General features: G+C 23.5%; 1 protein-coding gene across 2 annotated transcripts; it reads right to left on the bottom strand.

Moving 5' to 3' along the window:
• Window positions 1–960: 960 nt before the first annotated feature.
• LOC114132273 (ABC transporter G family member 23-like) lies at window positions 961–17,316 on the bottom strand. Of its 2 annotated transcripts, none has more exons than XM_027997684.2 (15): window positions 17,012–17,316; window positions 12,233–12,365; window positions 12,017–12,154; window positions 9,624–9,731; window positions 9,466–9,559; window positions 5,921–6,055; window positions 5,081–5,214; window positions 4,781–5,006; window positions 4,400–4,565; window positions 4,199–4,311; window positions 3,359–3,429; window positions 2,363–2,451; window positions 2,113–2,295; window positions 1,542–1,628; window positions 961–1,469 (listed from the first exon to the last, which is right to left on the bottom strand). In XM_027997684.2, exons 2-15 carry the CDS (start codon window positions 12,250–12,252, stop codon window positions 1,237–1,239), a joined length of 1,797 nt encoding a protein of 598 aa, XP_027853485.2. In that variant the 5' UTR covers window positions 12,253–12,365; window positions 17,012–17,316; the 3' UTR covers window positions 961–1,236. The 2 variants fall into 2 exon arrangements, with proteins under 2 accessions (XP_027853485.2, XP_027853484.2); XM_027997683.2 differs by having other exon boundaries at window positions 12,017–12,171.
• Window positions 17,317–21,659: the final 4,343 nt, after the last annotated feature.

Consider the following 21,659-nt stretch of genomic DNA (forward strand, 5'->3'; position numbering starts at 1 on the left):
TCATATATTTTATTGTACGGTTCACAACATTTACACCCAAACCTCACCAACCAAGCCAACCAATTTTCACTTGGCCAACTCTAAGGCGCCGAAGGTGGCTTTCAAAACCCTTTGATTGAGTTTCATCGGTCCCTAGTAAATTAATAAAACAATAAATTAACACAATTACACAAACAACAATAGTGTTCATGTTCTGTATTTTTAAAATTGTAGAATAAACGACTGGTTACTAACATAAATTATTAGTAAGAATCATCTATTCAAAAAATATAAACATCTTTAGAACAAGCAGGTCCGTAATCCATCAATCAAATGATTTTATGTTATGTTTCCATGCTCAACTGTTAAGTATAAAACCTTATTGTTTATTTCAAATTAACTGAACTTTATAAAAAATTTTTGTTTAGTCAAAATATTTCAATTTATAATGGCATTTTTAAAGTATTTGTTTTCAAATTATTTTTTGTCAAATTAAAAACAAAAATACTTAACATTACAAAAAGTATTATTAAGAACTAGAGTCGTAGAAAAACAATAATTATTGATTATATTTTTCGAATGAATAAAAAAAAGTAAATTACAGAAAAGTAAGTAATCGTTAAATTTATAATGCTGTACAATTAGTACTTATATTGCATGTCTATTGTATCTCATAAATAAGTGAATAATATAGTAAAGTTTGGCCTAAATTTAAATTCACTGATAAATCATGAGCACTAAAAACCGATTCTGAACGAATGCAAGCTACATTACTAAGTATTTTTTATGATATATCTATATACTTACATAAGTAATTTATTTTAAAACTATTAACACAACTTATTTGATTTTATTACGAGAAAGAAAATGAAATAGATAGATAAAATTCATAGATAGATACTATCAGGGAATTCTGTTTTTATAGTTGGTATTGAGAACGAAGATGATATTTAAATATGTCAAACAAATATAATATTGCAATTTGAAAAAATTAAACATGTTTGCGTTTATTATACTTGAATTATATATACAAATAACAAAAGTAACACAATTTAAGAGTCGATTTAATAGCTGATTAAATCACACACACACACAACTATTGTCTTCCAACATCTTATTCAGTATACTGTGGAACTTTTTACGAATTAATTATTAGCTAATACTAATAATAAATGAATTAGAAAGTAACTTAAGTAATAGTAAATAATGAATACCTTAAGAACAAATATGACAAATATTTGCTGAAGTCTAAAGCTCTTATTTGTGTATAACCCACATATTCTTTTTTATTTTACTTAGAACAATTAAAACCAATATTAATAATATGGCATGTCCAAACGTCGCCAAGGTACCCTTTATGACCGATGGATGACCCAACGTCCAACCTTTCAATGTTATGTCGTTCATTGTCTTTCCGGCTAACCTCATAGGAAGTAACTCAGATACTGATCTTAATAAGGGTAACTGTCCATCAATTGGCCATACTCCACCTATGTGTAGTAGAAATAATACTATTTAGATTTTTTTATTACTTCGTAATGACAACAAGATTTGATTCTTACCCGATAATAACATCTGAGATAGAGCCCATCCATTCATAATATGAACGCCACCAGCTTTAGTTGGGGTTATTCCAGCGGCAAGTAAACCTATATTTACCGCAAAAAAAAATATATAAATATATACCTATAGTAAAACCTCAATAACTCGAACCTCTCAAATTTTCGATAGTTCGAATTCATTTTTCGCCCCCAATTGATTTGAGTTATCAAGGTTTCGGTATATATTATTGAATGTTAGTTTTTGTTGTTAAATTATTCCAATCCAGTAATAATAAGCAAAAGTATTTTAAAATGGGAAACGTAAACGTAACTTGATATAACATTCTCTAATGAGTAATGACCAGAAAATATATTAAATTATAGATGTTTTAAAAATTATGATTACATATTATGGATCGATTACTAGGGGAAATCTAGATAGTATATAATATGTGTTATATGTATTTTTGTATTTGTAATATTTTACCAAATTAATGCCTACTGTAAATTTTTTTCACAGATTTAATAATACAATTTGTATTCTTAATAAATATCTGTAAAAAAAAATAGTTTAATTACATATTACACTTACCAAATAGAAATCCTATCCATGACATAATTATTATCAACATAGCATACATTAATAGACCGCTGGATATGAGAATGGGATTCGAAAAAAATACGTATGCAATAATAACAGCTATACCCGAATGAATCAAAATTAAAAAATTCGAAATACAAAACATTGAAATAAGCAATTCCAATATTGTAACGCCTGAAACAAAATTCGTTTGAAAATTGAAATTGTAACTATTTTTGATGCTGAAATGTTATTAAATTACCTGCAAACATCGATCGACTTAAGATTCCATCCATTCTTTCTGAAAGCATAGTGCTCACTGAATAAATACTACTAAAATAAAATGCTCCCCTAAAAAAAAATATATAATATATATATAAATTAACTGATAAATATATAAATATTATAACTTTAAATGTACATAAATGTATTTATATCTTTAACTATTTTTGGAATTTTTAAATGGAACTTATATATAACAAGTATTTGTATAATTGTAATCTTTAATTAATTACATAAAAAAATAAAATATTATAATATATAATAAAAAATATTACATATCAGTATATAGATAATGCACATAATTTAATTTTAAAAGCTTGCGTTAATGTTTATTTAATTTAGGTAATTGTCTATCAAATATGTATCAAATTAATAAACAACACTTATAACTATAAGCCTGATCATTTTTAACTGTTTATTATTTAAATTGGCTGGAAAAATAGCATTAATACCAATAATATACATATTTTATACATGTTTTTTTATATATACAATATACATGCCATTGTTAAATTTTATATTCAGCAAGTAAAATATTTTTAAGGAATGATAAAAATTATATTTATAGTTTATTTAAAAACAATAAACATTAAATAGTGAGTTATAAAGATACCAGAGTAGAACTTTTTGTGAACCACTTCATTAAAGAAGTTATTACGTTTAAAAAATAAACCAGAACAATTTTTAGTTCTCTCAATAACTATAGATGTTTGTTGTTTTCTTCAATGTTTTCAGATAGTATCTAATAATTTTTTAAAGAGTTACATGCCATTTTTTTTTTTATAAAATATATAAAAACATAAAACATGTAAAATTTCAGAAAAATGTTCTTGAAAACATTATATGGAAATCGATTTCTACATAATTGTTTACTAATATTCATAAATTTCATTTAACGTAAAATATTATATGAGTAAATAATTGTCTTTTAGTATGGAAAATTATAAAATTAATCAATAATATTAGTTTTATTTACATTGCTAGAAAAACTGCTGCTGTACTGTGAACGTGAACTTTCACTTCTTTTCCATATAATGCATTGAATTCCTAAAAAAAAATAATAATCTATTATTTATTTTATTTTATGGTTGTCAAATAGCTTTTGACAAAATACATATAAGCGACACAAAAAAAAAGTAAATACATATAAGCACATACTATAACTATATATATATATACATTTTAGCAAATATATGTCAAAATAAAATAGTTAGAACACCATAATTCTGTAATGGTTTTGTTTCAATCAAAATCAAATGCCTAACCCTAATTATTAATATTTTTCTGAAATTCAATTATGGATTATTATGACTCTTGGTCATTCAAAAATTATATATTTATTTTTAATTTAAATTTTAGAGAGTACTTACTCTCTATAGGTCTTACAATGATTTCGTTAAGCAAAATTGCCAGTAAATAAAATATAAGTATGTTTATATTTTTGGTAAAAAATGTGCTTCAAAGTTACATGTGTCATTATTCTTTGAAATAATAAGTCACAGTATTATAAAATTCGGTATCAAAGCCGTTCTTTGTATACAATTACGATTTACGAATATAAATAATATAATATTATATAAACAATAATTATATCATATATTTTACTTAAACTAATTATCACGTAAATAAAAATAAAATTAAAAAGACTAAACAAGACATATTATTTTTAATATGACTTTAAGATGTCTACTTGGCGTACACTGTGCTTTAATATTAATAAATAAACAATGTAGCCATTTTAGACACGAACTAAGCATCATACAAAATATTTTATGGTAAAAGCATATTTTGAATTTTAAATTAATGATCGACTTACCATAGGTAAACCAGCTACTTTTGGATTATTGGAGCAACTATTCAAAGTGTTGTATATCAAAGAGCGCATTGCATTTGTTACATCCAAAATTATTTGATTTTTAAACAATAAATCTAAATTTACAAGTTATGTTTACAACCAATAATACAATAAACTATAATGCAAAATAAAAATATAAAAATTGTATATAAAAGTACATACTATGTTTGGCAAAGTGCATATAAGACAGCGCTTGTGTATCATATTCATTAGGAGTGTCAATAAATTTGGTTAATTCTTGTGTAAAGCTCTTTGGAAAATGTATAAATGCTAAAAACTTGTAATTGTCCACAAAAATTTCTCCAGCATGACGATTTTTCACTTCAACCTAAATAATTATATAGTAAATATTAGGATTTTATCCTTAAAAAACCTACCCAGCAATTCAATGTGTCTAAATATGTTTCAAATAGAACATAGTTATGGTTATTACTTAAACGTCAAGAAAATAACCTGTTTATTTAAACACTAGAACCAGATTAGCTTATTATAAAGGTTGCAGAAAATATTTAACTCCTATTTAATATCTTGTTTTCTACTTACCAGTGTATAATCGAGTGATGTAAGATATTGTACAGCAATACAACTCATTAATTGAGTTGTATCATTATTAAAAATACATCCATTGAAATTAGAAATGTGTTTGCAATCATTTAAACTAATTTCATCATTTTGTATTGCTATTTCCATTCCTTTAAAATTTACACCGACGCCAGAAGAAAAAATGCATGTTTGAAAGAATGGAAGAACCATCAAGGTAAACAATAACCTATAAAATATTTGAATATATAAATTTACAATACTATTTACATTCAAACTAAATTATACTTAAATTACGTTTACCAGTAATCACGACATAATACATGAACATTCTTTTTCAGCAAAGCTTTAATTCTTATGGAATCTATGGTTTTTCCATTTTTAAATAAATTGTTTGATTCGATGTTATGCGTTTTTTTAACATCTTTAGGAAGAATCTAAACAACACAAGCTGTATAACTATTTTTTAAACAGTTTGATGTAAAATGTAAAAATAAAAAAGATTAAATTGCATACAATTTGAAATAGTAACGTTAATATTTATACTTTTCAATGTATGCAATTTTGACTTATACATGCTGTTTGCTAACTAATAAATATAAAAACCATAGAACATAGTATTTTTTTTTACAAATGTATAAATAGTTTCTCGTAGGAGACTTCTCATATATTATTAGAACTGATAATTTATTTTACATAAAAAATACTGATTTTATGTCAATTTTAGCAAGTTATTTCATAGTTTGATAAAAATGTTAAACATATTATATTTTAATTTCTTATTTACTTTATTTTACATCAAATTTATCCGAATTTTTCCTGAATAATATTATTTAAAATTATAAAACAATTAAAGTATCTTTTGAATTTTGAAATGTCTACTATTAAAGTAAAAAATTTAAAAAATACGATGTAAGTCAAAATCATTGACAAATCCAAATTAGTTACCAAAAACTTTTTCAGAAAGATGTATGTAATAACGTAAAAGTTTGTATATGGTTCGTACAGTTTGTATTAGCCATCATCAAACTCTTTAAAAATAGACGATTTGTATACGATGTAAATTCAAAAAAAAATAAGATTTTCATTAAATACATACAATTGATAAATTATAAAAAAATAATTAATATTTATATCAAATACTTTTGGTGCTAAATTCGAATCTTGATGAGAGCATAGCGTTAAAAAAGCCGATTCTAACGAATCTGCTTCATATTTAAAAATAATTTCTTGAGGAGATCCTTCTTCTACCAGCACTCCATTTCTCATTAAACCAATCTACAACAGTAATTAAAAAAAAAAATAAATAAAAAACTAAGTTTTTTTTTATTTTAATCATTTAGGTATATAAGTTATATAAGTTATACTTTGTGTTATGGATTTATCACATTTCTATAATTTCAAGACACACTGCTATACTAAATTATAATTTCATAGCTATTTGTATTATATGTTTAACTGTTATCTGTCGTAATTTATATTTTAGCTGATTAAGTGTAGTTATACGATTCAATCTAGTTAATATTTTTTACAAAGACTACTGAAGTACTGATCCCTCATGGTTCATATTGAGCAATAATATTACCTAATTCAGAGTTATTTTATTATTAAATATCATTTAATTATACATTATTGTCTAAAATCTATAAGATAATATATATAGTGCAACTAAATATTGCAATTTTAGTTTCTGATTAGTAAATTATAATTATTCTTAGAGCCTATAATCATACTTAGATTTGTTTTAAACTACCTAACTGTTTTATTATTATTTTGAATAACTGGGCATATGTATATATTGTGTACTTTAATCTACACTATAAAAGCAAGCCCCGATTTTTTCATCACGTGTACAAATCTATAGCTTTCAACGTATCGTCACCAAATTTTTTACTGTTATACCTGACAGTTTTCTGGAAGTTTCAGTACCACTTTTGTTTGAGAACATAACCAATATTTTTACATTTTCAGATTTTTACAGAAATATATTATTTTTATCTAAACAAACTATTTGGAGTGAAAACGAAACATATTATCTATGTGTTCCCCCTGTAAAATTTACATTTCGACGTATAGGTATGTAATTTGTATTATAATATACCTATTAAAATAATTGTTTAAAACGTACCTACGGTTAAGCAATTACCCACGACCCACCTCAGAATGTGTACATAGAATCGACGATGTATCGATAAATTATTATTGTCTTAGTATATAAGATGTGAAAACGTGTCGGTGTTTTGAACGGTCCTGCATAGTTTGAAGTATAGATCACTGCGTTCTAACTACGACTGACGTAACGTACTTAATCTCGAGACTCGAGTAGTTTAGATACATTAAAAGTTAAAACGCATCCAATAATAATACAAAGTAGTATAGTATTCAATAGCTCGCTGCCAATGTCATGCCAAGTGTTGTTTAATAATCATTATTATTGTTATTAATTATTTAACGACATAATGATATTATTATATAATATATTTTCCGGGTGTAAGAATAATGATATTAATGTGAGAAAAAAATTGTTTTTATTATCTCTATAAGTATATTTATGAGAATTTATAAATACCTTAAATTATTATTATTTTACGTAGGCATAGGTAAGTACAAAGTGTATGCATACACTTTATAGTATTTTATGATCAAAATAACTATAAGACAAAGAAATAGCTCCGCAATTATTTGCAAACCACTATCCACGTGCACGGAGCACGTGGGTAACAACTAGTAAAACAGTGCCATTTATATTCATACCATTTTACAGACATAAAACATACCAATTTTTTATACGAAATAAACAATTCTATGTTGTTAGCGTTGAATATATTAAAGTTAATTGATCTATAATCAAACTTTATAATCTGAGCGTAATAATTTGTGCTTATGTGTTGGGTATTTTAATTTAAATGTAAGGTATGAATATTATGTAATATATTAAAATATTTATAAAAATGATCATCACTCTCTACAAATTAAATCAACGAACAAACACATATACCTATATAGGTAATGTTTTTGATTTTCAGTTGGATAATATAATATTTCACTAACTTATTGTAAAAAATACTAGAGATAAATTTTTCTTCTGAACTAAAATTTACTATATCATATATTTGTTACACGGAGACGACCGTAGATCACAAAATGTACCGTGTACCTATCCTATTTTTAAACAAACTATTATATTATTAGCTGATTAAATATATATCTACATATTAATTGTGGAATGATTTGCTATAGCATTAAGTTAAGTATCTATATATACATAAATAAGTGTATATTTTGAATAAACTTTATAACTCAAGATCCACCAAACCAATTTCGATAAATTTCAGGGCATATTAAGATTGATATGTAGATGGTTTCTGTGAAGTTTGTACACTGTGCGATAAGTGATTCCGGAGTTATGGCCTCTTAAGTGCACAAAAAAAAATAAACTAAAAGTACTGATTATTATTATCATTATTATTTTATTTTTGGTAACCATGGTAACAATTTATTATTATTATTTTATTTTCCCCGTTTTCGTAACATTTTTCACTGATGATTAGCTCCTGTTGGTCGTAGGAGAAGATTCTTATGTACTACAATTTTAGGAAAATCCACCAGGAAAGTACGAAATCTGGATGTAAAAAAACAACAACAATGGCGTCACTGTTCAGCTAGAGAATAAACTATACTTTTGTTTATTGTAAGGTCACTATTGGTTAAAATTTCATACAATAGTTGTTGACCTGTTGTTATATTTTGTCAAAACCATAAAAATAAAAATAAGAATTAGTGAAATAAGTCAATGTCCACCGTAAATCTCAAAATCACAGCAATAGACTAACATAATAACATGTTATACCAAGTTTTATTGTTTTACCAACAGGCAACAATATAAAAACCACGAGATGGCACATTATTGTATTTTATCTACCGTATAAAAAAAAAATGATATATAACTTTGAAACTTGAGGGTTAAAAATTTTAGAAATTATAAACTTACGTACACATCTCGTGGGGTCCGAAATCCACCCCGGGTGAATTTCCTACCTGATAATGTACTGCTCGTATAATCATAAGAGAGTCTCACGGGCAACGTCAAGTAGAATGACTATAATATTATTACTTGACTAATTCACTGACTGATGAACGTGGAGTGTGAACAATGATAGATCAATTCTTGCAACTTACCCGGTACATTCGTACAAGCCTACCACAAATTTAGTGTGCAATAAGAAAGCATTTTGCAAAATTTGCATTTTAAAGTGGTGCTTGCACAAGTTTTTTGAGAATCAAAATAGTCAATGAAAATGCCTAAGTTTTGAACACCGTTAAACTGAATATTAAATAACAAATAAATCAAAATTCGAATCATATTATAGAGTTTTCATTTTAATGGCGACGAAGTGCACGGGTTCAGCTTGTTTCATGTAAAATGATTAGGTCAAATGTAACCATCTTAAAATGTGCATATAAAAATATTATTTTGATAAAACCCATGTTAACAAAAAATATTTCAACATAAACCAAACGTTGTCTTTAATATTTTGATGTTCAAACTAGATTGTAGTAATTGTACTGTTGTTTACAATTATACCTAGTCTTATTTAATATGGGTTTGGTATTTACAAATTTAAATTGAATATTAGAAACTTCGCAAGTATATAAATATAAAATAATTTACAAAAATATGGACTTACGCAATTAGCTAAGTTGGCTTCTTCAATATAATGAGTAGTTATTATGATTGTTTTCCGATGTTTTTCAACCATCGTTGTAAGTCCATTCCAAATTCTATAAAATATTTTAAAATATTAATATTAAATTGGACTTATTTGTAGTTCAATGAGTTAGGTACTCTTGTCTTAATAAAGGATCAATTCCAACTGTAGGCTCATCCAGTATAATAAGCTTAGGATTATGCAATAGGCAAACACCAAGAGATACTCTTCTACTTTGGCCACCACTAGAAAAAATGAAAAAATTAAGCAAATTACATTATATCTTATATCATTAGAATAATTAAATAATATGGTTCATGATTATTTGTTTTGTTTATACAATAAGAACCCAGTGGTTATAGATTTTTTTTTGATCTTTTATACAAAATATGTTACTTGTCTCAAACAAAAAGTGACTATAATAATATGTATGTACATATAATATACACAAAAAAAAAAAACAAATACTAGTTGTACTAACTGGTTCATAACTTGTTTTATGTATATTATTACTCAGTATATAACTTACTGCAACACACTTATTAATTTATTAAAAAATAATTTACTAGTTAGGTGTCCCGCCATACCCTAATTAGTTATTTATTTATTTTTAATTAAACAGGTAAATCAGCATATAACAATAATATTATACCGTATTGTATTTATGATATTGTGAAAATAACGAACTATAGTAAGTAAATCAATTTTTTTTCATATTATGCAAATCATCACTTTCAAGGTGTTCAACATACAAATACGATTATTTTGCTCTAAAATTGAAACTATATGCCCTTTAGTTTCGTAAAATAAAAGCTTTATAATAACAATACATAAATATTAAGTTTTAATATTTATTGAAGTAAGTAATAATTAAAACAATATAACAGGTAAGTATGGAATCATGAGGTTATAAATTAAAATTTTTAATTAATTCGAATTTCTATTCTACAGTATTATTTATAAGAAAGGACATTATTTAAACTGGAAAATACAGTAGGAACCTAAATGACCATAATATTATGACATTTTAATAATATCAATAAAACTATAAAATAAGTTCTAAGTATATTGTACCTAAACATTATAAACAATGCAATTCACAAAAACTACTTTTCTTGAACAAACATAAACAATAGTGTAAGCAAATAACATTAAAATCATAAGTATGGATATTCCATGGAATGGACCACTTAGCATTTTTTATAACACCAAATAGTTTAAATTTATAATATAGAACCTTCCAATAAATAAGAAAAGATAGGTAATACTTTTTGATATAACTATACTTAATGTTAGGAAAGAACTCGTTCTTTCGAAGGAAATTTGAAAGAGTTCAATTATTATATGAACATGAACGATATTTTTCGTTCATTCAACATTCGTTTTATAAAAAAAACAAATATAGGAATATTATCTATAATACTTAATAATATTGGATATTTAGATTATAATCTTGTAACACGAATGTATGATTCTAGATCTATATCTAGATTATAAACTATTATCAAATTTGTGAACATATTACTTGATAAAAAATTATGTTACATTGTCATGGTTATCACTTATCGCCATAACACCAAATGTGTGATGAACGCGTTTTTTTTTTTTAACATACGTGAATGTTCACTTTTTAGTGATTGTTCCAAACACTGTAAATACTGCAGTTTATGGATAGGTATTATGACATATTATGGTAACTGAGGTCTAATATTTTAGTGATAGTTGTTTATTTTGTCGTTTGTTTTTTTATTCAGTACTTTTATTTTTTTTTCATATCATTTATTTTTTAAGTTACTCGATAATTAAAACTAGTTTTTTAAATTGTTAAAATTTTTTTAATACCTACATATTTTGGAAAAATTAATAACATATTAAGATTTGATACGACTTATACTTATAAAACATTATTTATTATATTATTATTCAGGTATTTAATATTAATTATTCAAATTATTTTTTAACGAAATTCATTTTTAAACATAATATATAAAATACAAAATGTGTTACATTCGACCTTGGATTGATTATTCAAATCGCTATTATTTTAATTAATAACAAAGGTATGTAGCTGATTAAACTGGATGTATATTGTAGATAGCAAACTTCCAAAATAACGACATAAATGCGCTATTATAATATGCTTTTATATAAATATATATTTAAATAAATAAATTCATCATATTAAATAACATGCTATTGCAATTTAATATAGTTTTTTTTATATTATGTTATTATTGTGGGGTTGTGAGAGCTATTGACATCATGGTTAACTTAATTTTTATATCCCACTTCAATAAAATTACTGAAAACGTCTAATTATAAGAATTTACATAGCAATTAAAACCAAAACTAGTTTAACATTGACATTAAGACAAGTTTAATAATTTGATTCCTAGATTATATTTGATAAGATTATTTTATTTTTTAAACAATATTTATAACAAAATAAAAATATCATAATAGCATAAATACGCCAATGCTATATTAAAAGCGTTTTAAACATACCGCATAGAGTATATTATTATCGTACCTTATATCTTTAATCAAACTATTCAAATTCGGTAACTGTAGAAATGTATCGAGCTCATCTATTTTAGTATCGATGTTCTTTTTATCCATGTTATAAATTGTTCCATAATATTCAAATGTTTCTTTTATGGTCAATGTGCTTTCCAAACATAAATTCTTCAAAATCATAAGTGTAAAAAAATCAATAAAAAATCAGTGCTTAAAATTCAATACTTACTTGAGGCATATATCCAACATCTTTTAAATTTTCTGCTTTTAAGTCAATTCGTCCTGAATCCAATTCCATTATTCCTATTAAACATTGAAGAAGTGTCGATTTACCACAACCACTCGGGCCCAAAAGACCATAGCTGTTAAAAAAAAAAAAAAAAAATTAAAATAATAATTTTATTACTATTTCATTAAACATTAAAAAGGGTGAAAGTAGTTGACCGCTCTTCTGTACAGTACCTTGTTATTAAGTTAGTCGCTGCAGTATATATTTTTAATTTGATTCAATGATAAGACGTTGCGTACAAAAAATAATCCTGAGTGACCTAACGGACTTTCAGCTTATATTACCAAGTATATTTTATGATATCTATGTTACTATTAAAGTTATTCATTTTACTAGTAGGTAATGATCTTGTTCGTGAAATTATTTTTTTTTAACATTGTATTTATATTATTTAGTGATTACAGTACTATATATTTTAATCATATTATATTATTATTATCAACCTTGATTCGATACCGACCTACCGTAGAATGGTATGAATAGGTACGTAGTATAATAATTATAGGCAATAGCATAAAATCCTTCTAAATATTTTTGAAATACTATTGTGTACAAAAGATAAAACACTATACCTAGAATATTTAAGTCCCGGCAAAAAATAATTTTGAATAATACTTGAACAATTAAAATCATTATTCTTTGTTTAGATGTTTAATTTTGACTAAATTTTAACTTAAAATTGTGTTAAAAAATTATGTTTTCATATCTTATATTTTTTGGCTCCAGTATAAATTAATTATCAGGAAAATTGTTTAGTTGTATAAAATATTAAAATGTAGTAATAATTATACCAATTGAACAACCAACACATTTTTAACTTAAAATTAATTTATAAATTTTCACGACATTGACAAACATTGTAAAAAATACGATTATATATTTTAATATTTTTCAATAGCTATTGTGCTAACTTATAAGGTTTTTGAAGTTCTGTCTAATAACAAATAAATTCCATCAATATTTATAGAAAAAAAATCAAAAATTCTAAATATTAAATGTCTATACCTAAATAATTTTAAAATATTCAAAATATCTGTACAATTATACCATATGTAGAAAATAATAATAAAAATGTCCTGTGAATTTCAAGTGCCTTAGGTTAAGAAGAGCTAAATAAAAATTCCCATTTCGATTTTTTTTTTTTTTTTTGTTTTTCTTGATTATTTGGATAATTACCTACTTGAAATTTTTAATTTTGATCTCCAAAAATGTTGACTAGATTTCCTTTGCTACCAGAAAGAATAAACAAACAAACAAACAAACAAAAAAAAAAAAAAACAGCTCCACTCAGAATTCAAATTTACTTGTATTTATATACCTACAAAACTAAAGTGTCCGATATATTTTTTTAGAATTTCAATAAACATAAACGATTAATCTATAGTTGAATAGTGCTATAGTGTATATATTACAGGTTGTTATTATAAAAAGATTATAGATCACTTAATGTAAACAATTCAAAATCTCGAGGTTACCTCAATTATTATCTCAAATACTCATGGTTAAAATTTAATTCCAAATGTAATAATGTTCAAGGACAACTGAGCCCCGAAGAAAATAAGCGTGCTGAGATATACCTCCCGTTTTTATCGTAGATGGAATTATTTTATTAAATACCTATACAAAAGATAATATTTTATTCATATTACTGTCTTGGCTTTGAGTAGATATTACGGGAAACCTTTTTTCTAACTGACGGAGGATACAGATTCAAAACATGGTGGAGATATTACTTTTGATTTTGTTCTCCTAGTGTTCAAAATTTTACAGCACATAATATGTTAATAAAACTATTTTAATATTACGATCCTGTTAGTGTGTTTTTAAAATTTGCAAGTGTCTAAAATATAAAATATTTGATCGAATATACCTGAATTACTTTTATGGAAACTTAAATTTTATTTTCCATTGAATTTTAATCATCGTACTCTAATGTTGTGTTTATACATTTTTATCAAATACAACTAAATACTATCAAACAGATTTACAAAATATAAATAAAATTTAATCAATAATAAAAGTAAAACATTTTGAAAAAAGAATGTGTTTCAGAAAATATGTAACTAATTGAAAAAAATAATGGAGATTATTATAATTCCTTCAATAACACACTATAATAATTTTATATTGAGTATTTATACCTCGTGTTAAATGTCAAGAATATCTTAATTTTACTAATGTTTGCGTTTGTGTATGAAATAACAAGTTTAATCAATAAGGTAAAATATTTTTCCATTATTTTTTTCTACGAATATTTAGCAATAAATAGTAGTCATAATATTATAAATATTCATGTAAAAGTTGGCACATGTTTGAATATTCTTCAAGACATATAAGTTTAATTTTTAGATGATATTTTTAGTAAATTAAAAATAAATTTCTACTAAAACCATTGAATAGAAAACTTTAAAAAAGTTACCTTTGGATTAAAACTATTAAACTAAAAAATGTTAATTCAAAAATCGAAATACGAATATGTATTTCTTAGTTGATAGTTATATTATTAATATTTGTATTTCGTTATGATTATCACACAATTTAATAATTTGCATCTAGGTTCATCGTTTAATATGGTTACGATATAATTAATATAATTATAGTAACAACTCCATCATTCCAAGACTTATTTTTCTAGACTTAAACTTAACTTAATAAATATATAAGTGTTTTTTTCTTCCAACAAACATATTAATTTAATTTCAATGAAATATAATGCGTATCTACTTGATTTGTTATTTTATATTATAATGTATTAATAAAACCAAATGATTACGACACCTGTTTATTTGCGTTAAAATATTAATCTATTATACCGATCAAGGTAAAAATAGCTTTAAATAAATTACTCTTCAAGAGTTGATAAGCAGTGAATACTCTAATTCTACTGACAATTATCGATTGGGTATTTTATTTTGTGCATTAGTGTTTTTACACATAACATTTTTTCGATAAAATCGTTTTTATTTTATTTTGTTTATTTTTGTATTAGGAATAATTTAAAAACGAATAAATATAGATACTTTAAATGTTTACTAAATATTTATATCAAGATCTTATATGTATTAAAAAGATTTAAAAATATTTTTTTTTGTTTTTAATTTATTTATGGGTAAAAGAAATTTATGATTAAAAAAATTAATATTTTCAATTCATTTAGTCAAAATCCTCTAAAATTTAATATTTTGTAACTTAAGTTATTTTTTATAATATGCTAATAAAAATTATTAAAAATTAAAAATCGTGATATTTTTTAGAAGTTATTGATATTAAAATTTTAAAATTGAGTATAAAGCTCCGTGTAATTTTATCTACCTGAAATAATAATAAAAAAAAAAATACCAAAAGTCACAAGACATGCTATTTTTGATTTTATTTTTTTCATTATTGTTGATCGAAAAAGTTTTGCGAATTTAAAAAACTATATAATATTATTATTGGTATTTAAAAATATTGAAGATATTAGATACGTTAACTTGGATATAAAAATAAAAGTTTTCATTAACTACAAAATTGTTAAAAATGTTGACAACTTCGACAAAAATCCTGAAAAAAAGTTGTAGCTATGTATTTTTATAAGTATAAGAGCAACTTGAATGAGTTCTTGTATTAAATTTTTCAAAATGTTGACTCAATAAATAAATTTTTAACAGCAATTTAAAAAAAAAAAAATACCAAAAGTCACAAGACATGCTATTTTTGATTTTATTTTTTTCATTATTGTTGATCGAAAAAGTTTTGCGAATTTAAAAAACTATATAATATTATTATTGGTATTTAAAAATATTGAAGATATTAGATACGTTAACTTGGATATAAAAATAAAAGTTTTCATTAACTACAAAATTGTTAAAAATGTTGACAACTTCGACAAAAATCCTGAAAAAAAGTTGTAGCTATGTATTTTTATAAGTATAAGAGCAACTTGAATGAGTTCTTGTATTAAATTTTTCAAAATGTTGACTCAATAAATAAATTTTTAACAGCAATTTAAAAAAAACAAAATAAATTTGAAAATTGATCACCTAACCTATAAATAGCTCAAAAAAAGTTAAAATATTTTAAAAATGTTATCGTATAATGAAAATAATAATATAATTTATAAACAGATGTGAAGAAGGGAAAATAATTATTTTACAGGTAGATACAATTTCCTATACATTTTAATTTCAAATGCTCATAAAATTGATTTATCTTTCCGATAATTTTTTTTTTTATATATTTAGCTTAAAAACAAAAAAAAATACTAAATAACTTTACTGTATTAACTGCAAAATAATTTGTTAATTTTCACAATTTTCATGAGTTTTATCGAAATTCTAAATTTAAAACAAATAAAAAACAATAATATAAAGTATAAACATTTAATGCATATTTAAAAGATCTGCAGTTATTTGTTTTTAAGTGACGCCCCCTCCCCCCCATCAAAAAAAAAAAATTCAATTTTTTTCCAAATATATATAAATCATTGAACTTTTTAGTACTAACTAGATAACATTTTTTACCAGAAACCACCACCATTTTTAAAAAAGTGTTCTTATTGCTTCAAAAAGAGTTAACAGACAAGTAAAAAACAACATACAATCAATACATTCATAGCATCTCTCAAAATCTAAAATAATAATACCTAAGCATAGTTATTGGATATAATTACGCATCTAATAAACTATTAAATTAATCAAAACTAATTTAATAATTATTATTCAAATAATAATAACTTACATAGAACCTGACGACACATTCATGTTCAAACCATTGAAAACATTATGTTCTCCATATCTCTTAAATGCATTTATCACTTTTACATCGTATTGGATTTCTTCGTCAATCATATTTTGTTTTGTTGTTCTTAAGATTATATTTTATTTTTGAAGTAGGTAATTTCAAGAAATTATAATAGGTAAGATAACGTAAATCAATATATATATATTCACAATATTTTTTTTTTAAACATTAAAATAAATCCAATCGAAAATTCTTGGTTGTAGATAACTTATATCGACTACAGACTGTTTATAAATAAACTATACTTCAAACATTGGAGGTTTACGTGAGCATCTACATTGCCGATAATGTATGGAGAATGTAAAAAAAAAGTGGAATTTTTGCATCTGGAAAATACAGTATCTTGGTGTCCTTGAATAATGGTAACTATTTTATCGACAATCGGGATTTTTTTTCTTCTGTTACATTTAATTTGATCGAAAAAGATGTGTATAATCTATAAACATAAATATTTTTCGTATCACTTTAATATCGAAATTTAAAAGCTATAAAAATTGTTATATATTGAATAATATAGAACAATGAAATAATAATATTATTTTATTATTTAACAGCTAACTTTGATGCTGTATATTGTTGTATAAAATATTTGAATAAGTAAAATGATTAACCTTGAGGTCTTAGCATTTTTAAGCATTTTGCTTTCAACATTTTGATTTATAAACATTGAAAATTATTGAACCAAAAGTGTATTATAATACATGGTTATAAGAAATCTTCATTCCAGCTCACTTAGAATGTTAATACTTATTAGTTTAATATTCAATGTTAGTGCATCATAATAATTCAAATTATTTAAAACAATATTAGAAATAAAAGTTAGCTTAATAATAAGTTATAGAATTAACTAGATAATCATTAAATAATTTAATTGAAACATTAACTTCTGATGGACATTTATTTTTTTAATTGAACATAAATAAATTTCTTTTCGAGGAATAAGTAATAATAATATTATGTAAATATTTTTAAATATTTGTAAAATTCAAATTGTGTTATTATTAGAGGTTACCTACTTATTATTTCATACTGTGTTATGTAACAACTCTAACTATTAATTAATATTAATCTAGTATTAACCTACGTGTTATACATATATTTTAAATGTGTAATTATATATTATTATGTTTTATAGATATAATACGAATTTTATCTTGTGTAACTTGTTTAATACATGAATGGTATATACTTAAAATAAGGTGTATATTTTATATATTATATAAAAATAGTATAACGAAAAATGTTTTCATGAATTAACAATCAAAATCATAATTAAATGTTAATAAATTATTGTTTTTTAATTTAAACACCATTTAAAAAATATAGTTTAAATATTTAGCTTAGAACATTTTTGGATATAAAAAAAAAAAACAATAAACCAATTATTGAATGCGTAATTATAGGTTTTTATTATGTTGGTGGGAATAATTCTAATAATGCATTGAAAAAAAAAACACTAAAAAAAAAAGATGTTAGAAGTATAGTCACAAAACATCCAAACCACAAGTTTTGGGTACTAATTTACTGAGTGCGTAGACTCGTGCAATACAATATATTTGACGTAATAATAAATATCAATACAATTACTAGATGATTGAAGCAATAAAAAAATATTCAATAGCTTAATAAAAAATAAAATAAAAAAAATGTTAAAATCTAAATGTAATCCAATTTAATAAAAACTATTTTATTAAAAACAGTTTAATCAACAAGTACTAAACGATTTAAAATTATGTATACTTAGAAACTGAGTATGGGTACTAGTACTAGGTAATATTATACTGTATTTTGCAAAATATTACAACTTAACCTCGACATTTGATTGGTGGTTTTTAAAATTTGAAAACAAGTAGTAAGTACATATTTTTTATTCAAATTTTTCACAATTTAATAATAATTAAAATTTAAAAGCCAAGTTTAATTTACTATAATTAATTTAATACATCATGATGAAAACAATAAGACAAATAACTTTGTAAGTTGTAATATCTTAAACTATAAATTAAAAAAAGCATAAAAATAAATTATCCATTTGTAAAAAATTGAATCCTGTGATATTGTATATAGTATAACTTAAATGGATATATGTATGCATAATAATATTAGGTATGATACATGGATTCACTGATAAATACCTAATTGCATTTATAAAATAGTTATTTTTAAACAAATATATTTTGGTGATTTTTTTATTATGATATAATATAATGGAATTTAGCAATGTTCCATACAAGAAGGTAAACGGTAAGATGTCCATTTTCATTATTTGTATAATATTACCTATCGCAATACGAAACATATTATACATAATATCTAAGATCCCCAAAAAACGGTAGTAATTATCTTTGTTTTGAAAATCTATAAAAAAAAAAAAAATTATAATTTTAATATATTTTCGTAAAAATGCGTTATACAAACGAAATTTTTTTTAAAAATCAAAGAGCAAGGTGTAGTCTGTAAAAATGTAAATATTATAATTTAATACTTCTAAGTTATAACCATGCCAGATTTTTGAGCTTCAGTAAAAACTGCATACAATTCAAAATTATTTTATCTTTATTATTAACGTTAAAATAACCTATGATTAATTGTATAGTCTGTAATATATAATAATATAAAATTAAGGTATTAAGGTTAACTTCAGTTAATATCAATATTAAACATTTTCATACTTATTTGTTTAATACATGCAATACAATTTTCTAATTTAAATCTTACTAAAATATACACTTTTCTAAAATAAAAATGTAGAATACCGTATTTTGTGTAGTCTCAAAAAGTAGGTATAAGCACATAATTTATATGTATTATGAAATTGTTTGTTTTTTTTTTTTAATAACAAAAATAAAACATTATATCATTGAAAAAATTATCTCAGAACCTGTATTTTATTTAGTTTTTTTAAAATACCGGAATCTTGTAAATTAACATAATATGACCTTTAACAATCGACTTTTAGAATATTAGATTAAAAAAAACTTAACAAATAATCAGAGCAAAAAAAAATTTTAATTAAAAAATATATACTTTATGATACCTACATTTATCAATTATTATTTTAAAAAAATCTCAATATTTTTAAAATAATATTTAATCGTTAAAAATAATTTCTTTCTAATAAAACTATATTTTGACAACTTTTTTACTTTCTTAATGAAAAATTGTATTTCTTAGTCAAAAGTATAATATTATTTGGAGTACTTCTATAAAAATTGAATTTTTGATGAACAATTTAAAAGTTATACGTTTTTAATGTTTAAATGAGTAAAGTGCTTATATAGTCTTAAAATATTTGTATTCCAGCTAGGCGTTTAAGGAAGATTTTTATGACAGACAATATAAGTTTGTCAACCAACGCAAAATGCTCATACATTTTCTCAACTCCTGAGTGTAAAGCATGAGCGAGTCAAGTTACATAAACCATCTTTGGGTAAAATATTTGAATCACTGATCCAGTCTTTAACTATGTACGTCGCAGCATCATTAACTATTATAATGTTATATTATTAAAACTATTAATAATAGCATATATATTTTATACTTTTATTTTATTTTTTTATTTTTTATATATATATTTTTTTTATTTATTATTTTACTATTTTATTTAACTATTTTTTTTTATTTTTTTTTAGCAACAAAACATTATTGTATTCTACTCCTTGAGGGAAAATTAAATTCATCTTTTTTTTTTTTAAATTTTGAGCTATTGTTTTACTGTTTGTTTTTTCTAGATTTTCACAATTAACTATAGTATAACTTTGCCAAGTACTTCAGAATCAAGTACCTACGCTCACAATAACATTGGTTACATAGCGCCCTTTGACATCCACGTTCTCATCGATTGAGACCCGAATATTATGGTTAAAGATCTCGGCTTGTATTTTAGTTAAAGTTCGTTGATAAAATACAGTCTACATTATTTTTTCCTCGAAGTCGATTCGTTGGGTTTATTTTTAGATGTATAGTTTTCTAAGAATTTTTTTAATCTAAGATTATTAATTACCTTGTAGAGTGGAATATTAGCAAAAAGTAAAGCTTCAGTAAGTTCGAAATTAAAATCACTTTTCTTGTTTATATTTTCAGTTAATAACGATTGAGTTGTACACCCTTCACGTCTTTTTCTTTGATTTAATGCATGATCATGCTTTGCAGTTTTCATTTACTGCGTTACTAAAAAACGTTTAGTTGCAAATGATTTATCTTCACAGAATTCGCAAAATAATATTTTACTAAATATATAATCCCCAAACTATTTCACAAAACGACTTAACGAATTATTTGATATTATGTTAGGCATATATAATATATATATATGTATATATATATATACATAAAATATAATGTGAATTAGAGAAATTGTTTAAGTGCAGCGTAGCACATGCGAACTGCAATTACAAACACAATTAAATATTGAATTGCAATAAAAATATCTACTGCTAATTTTCTGCGGTTCCAACAACTTATAAGCAAAATTTAAATGTATTATAATATCTTAATTTCACACTTGTAGGTAAAACTCACAGCGCCGCTGGTTAATCTATTCTCCAAATGACTATAATTGCCTGTAGGTCTTACTTATAAATAC

This window comes from Aphis gossypii, chromosome 1 (assembly GCF_020184175.1).
Source record: "Aphis gossypii isolate Hap1 chromosome 1, ASM2018417v2, whole genome shotgun sequence".
In the NCBI taxonomy this organism is placed as follows: Eukaryota; Metazoa; Arthropoda; class Insecta; order Hemiptera; family Aphididae; genus Aphis; species Aphis gossypii.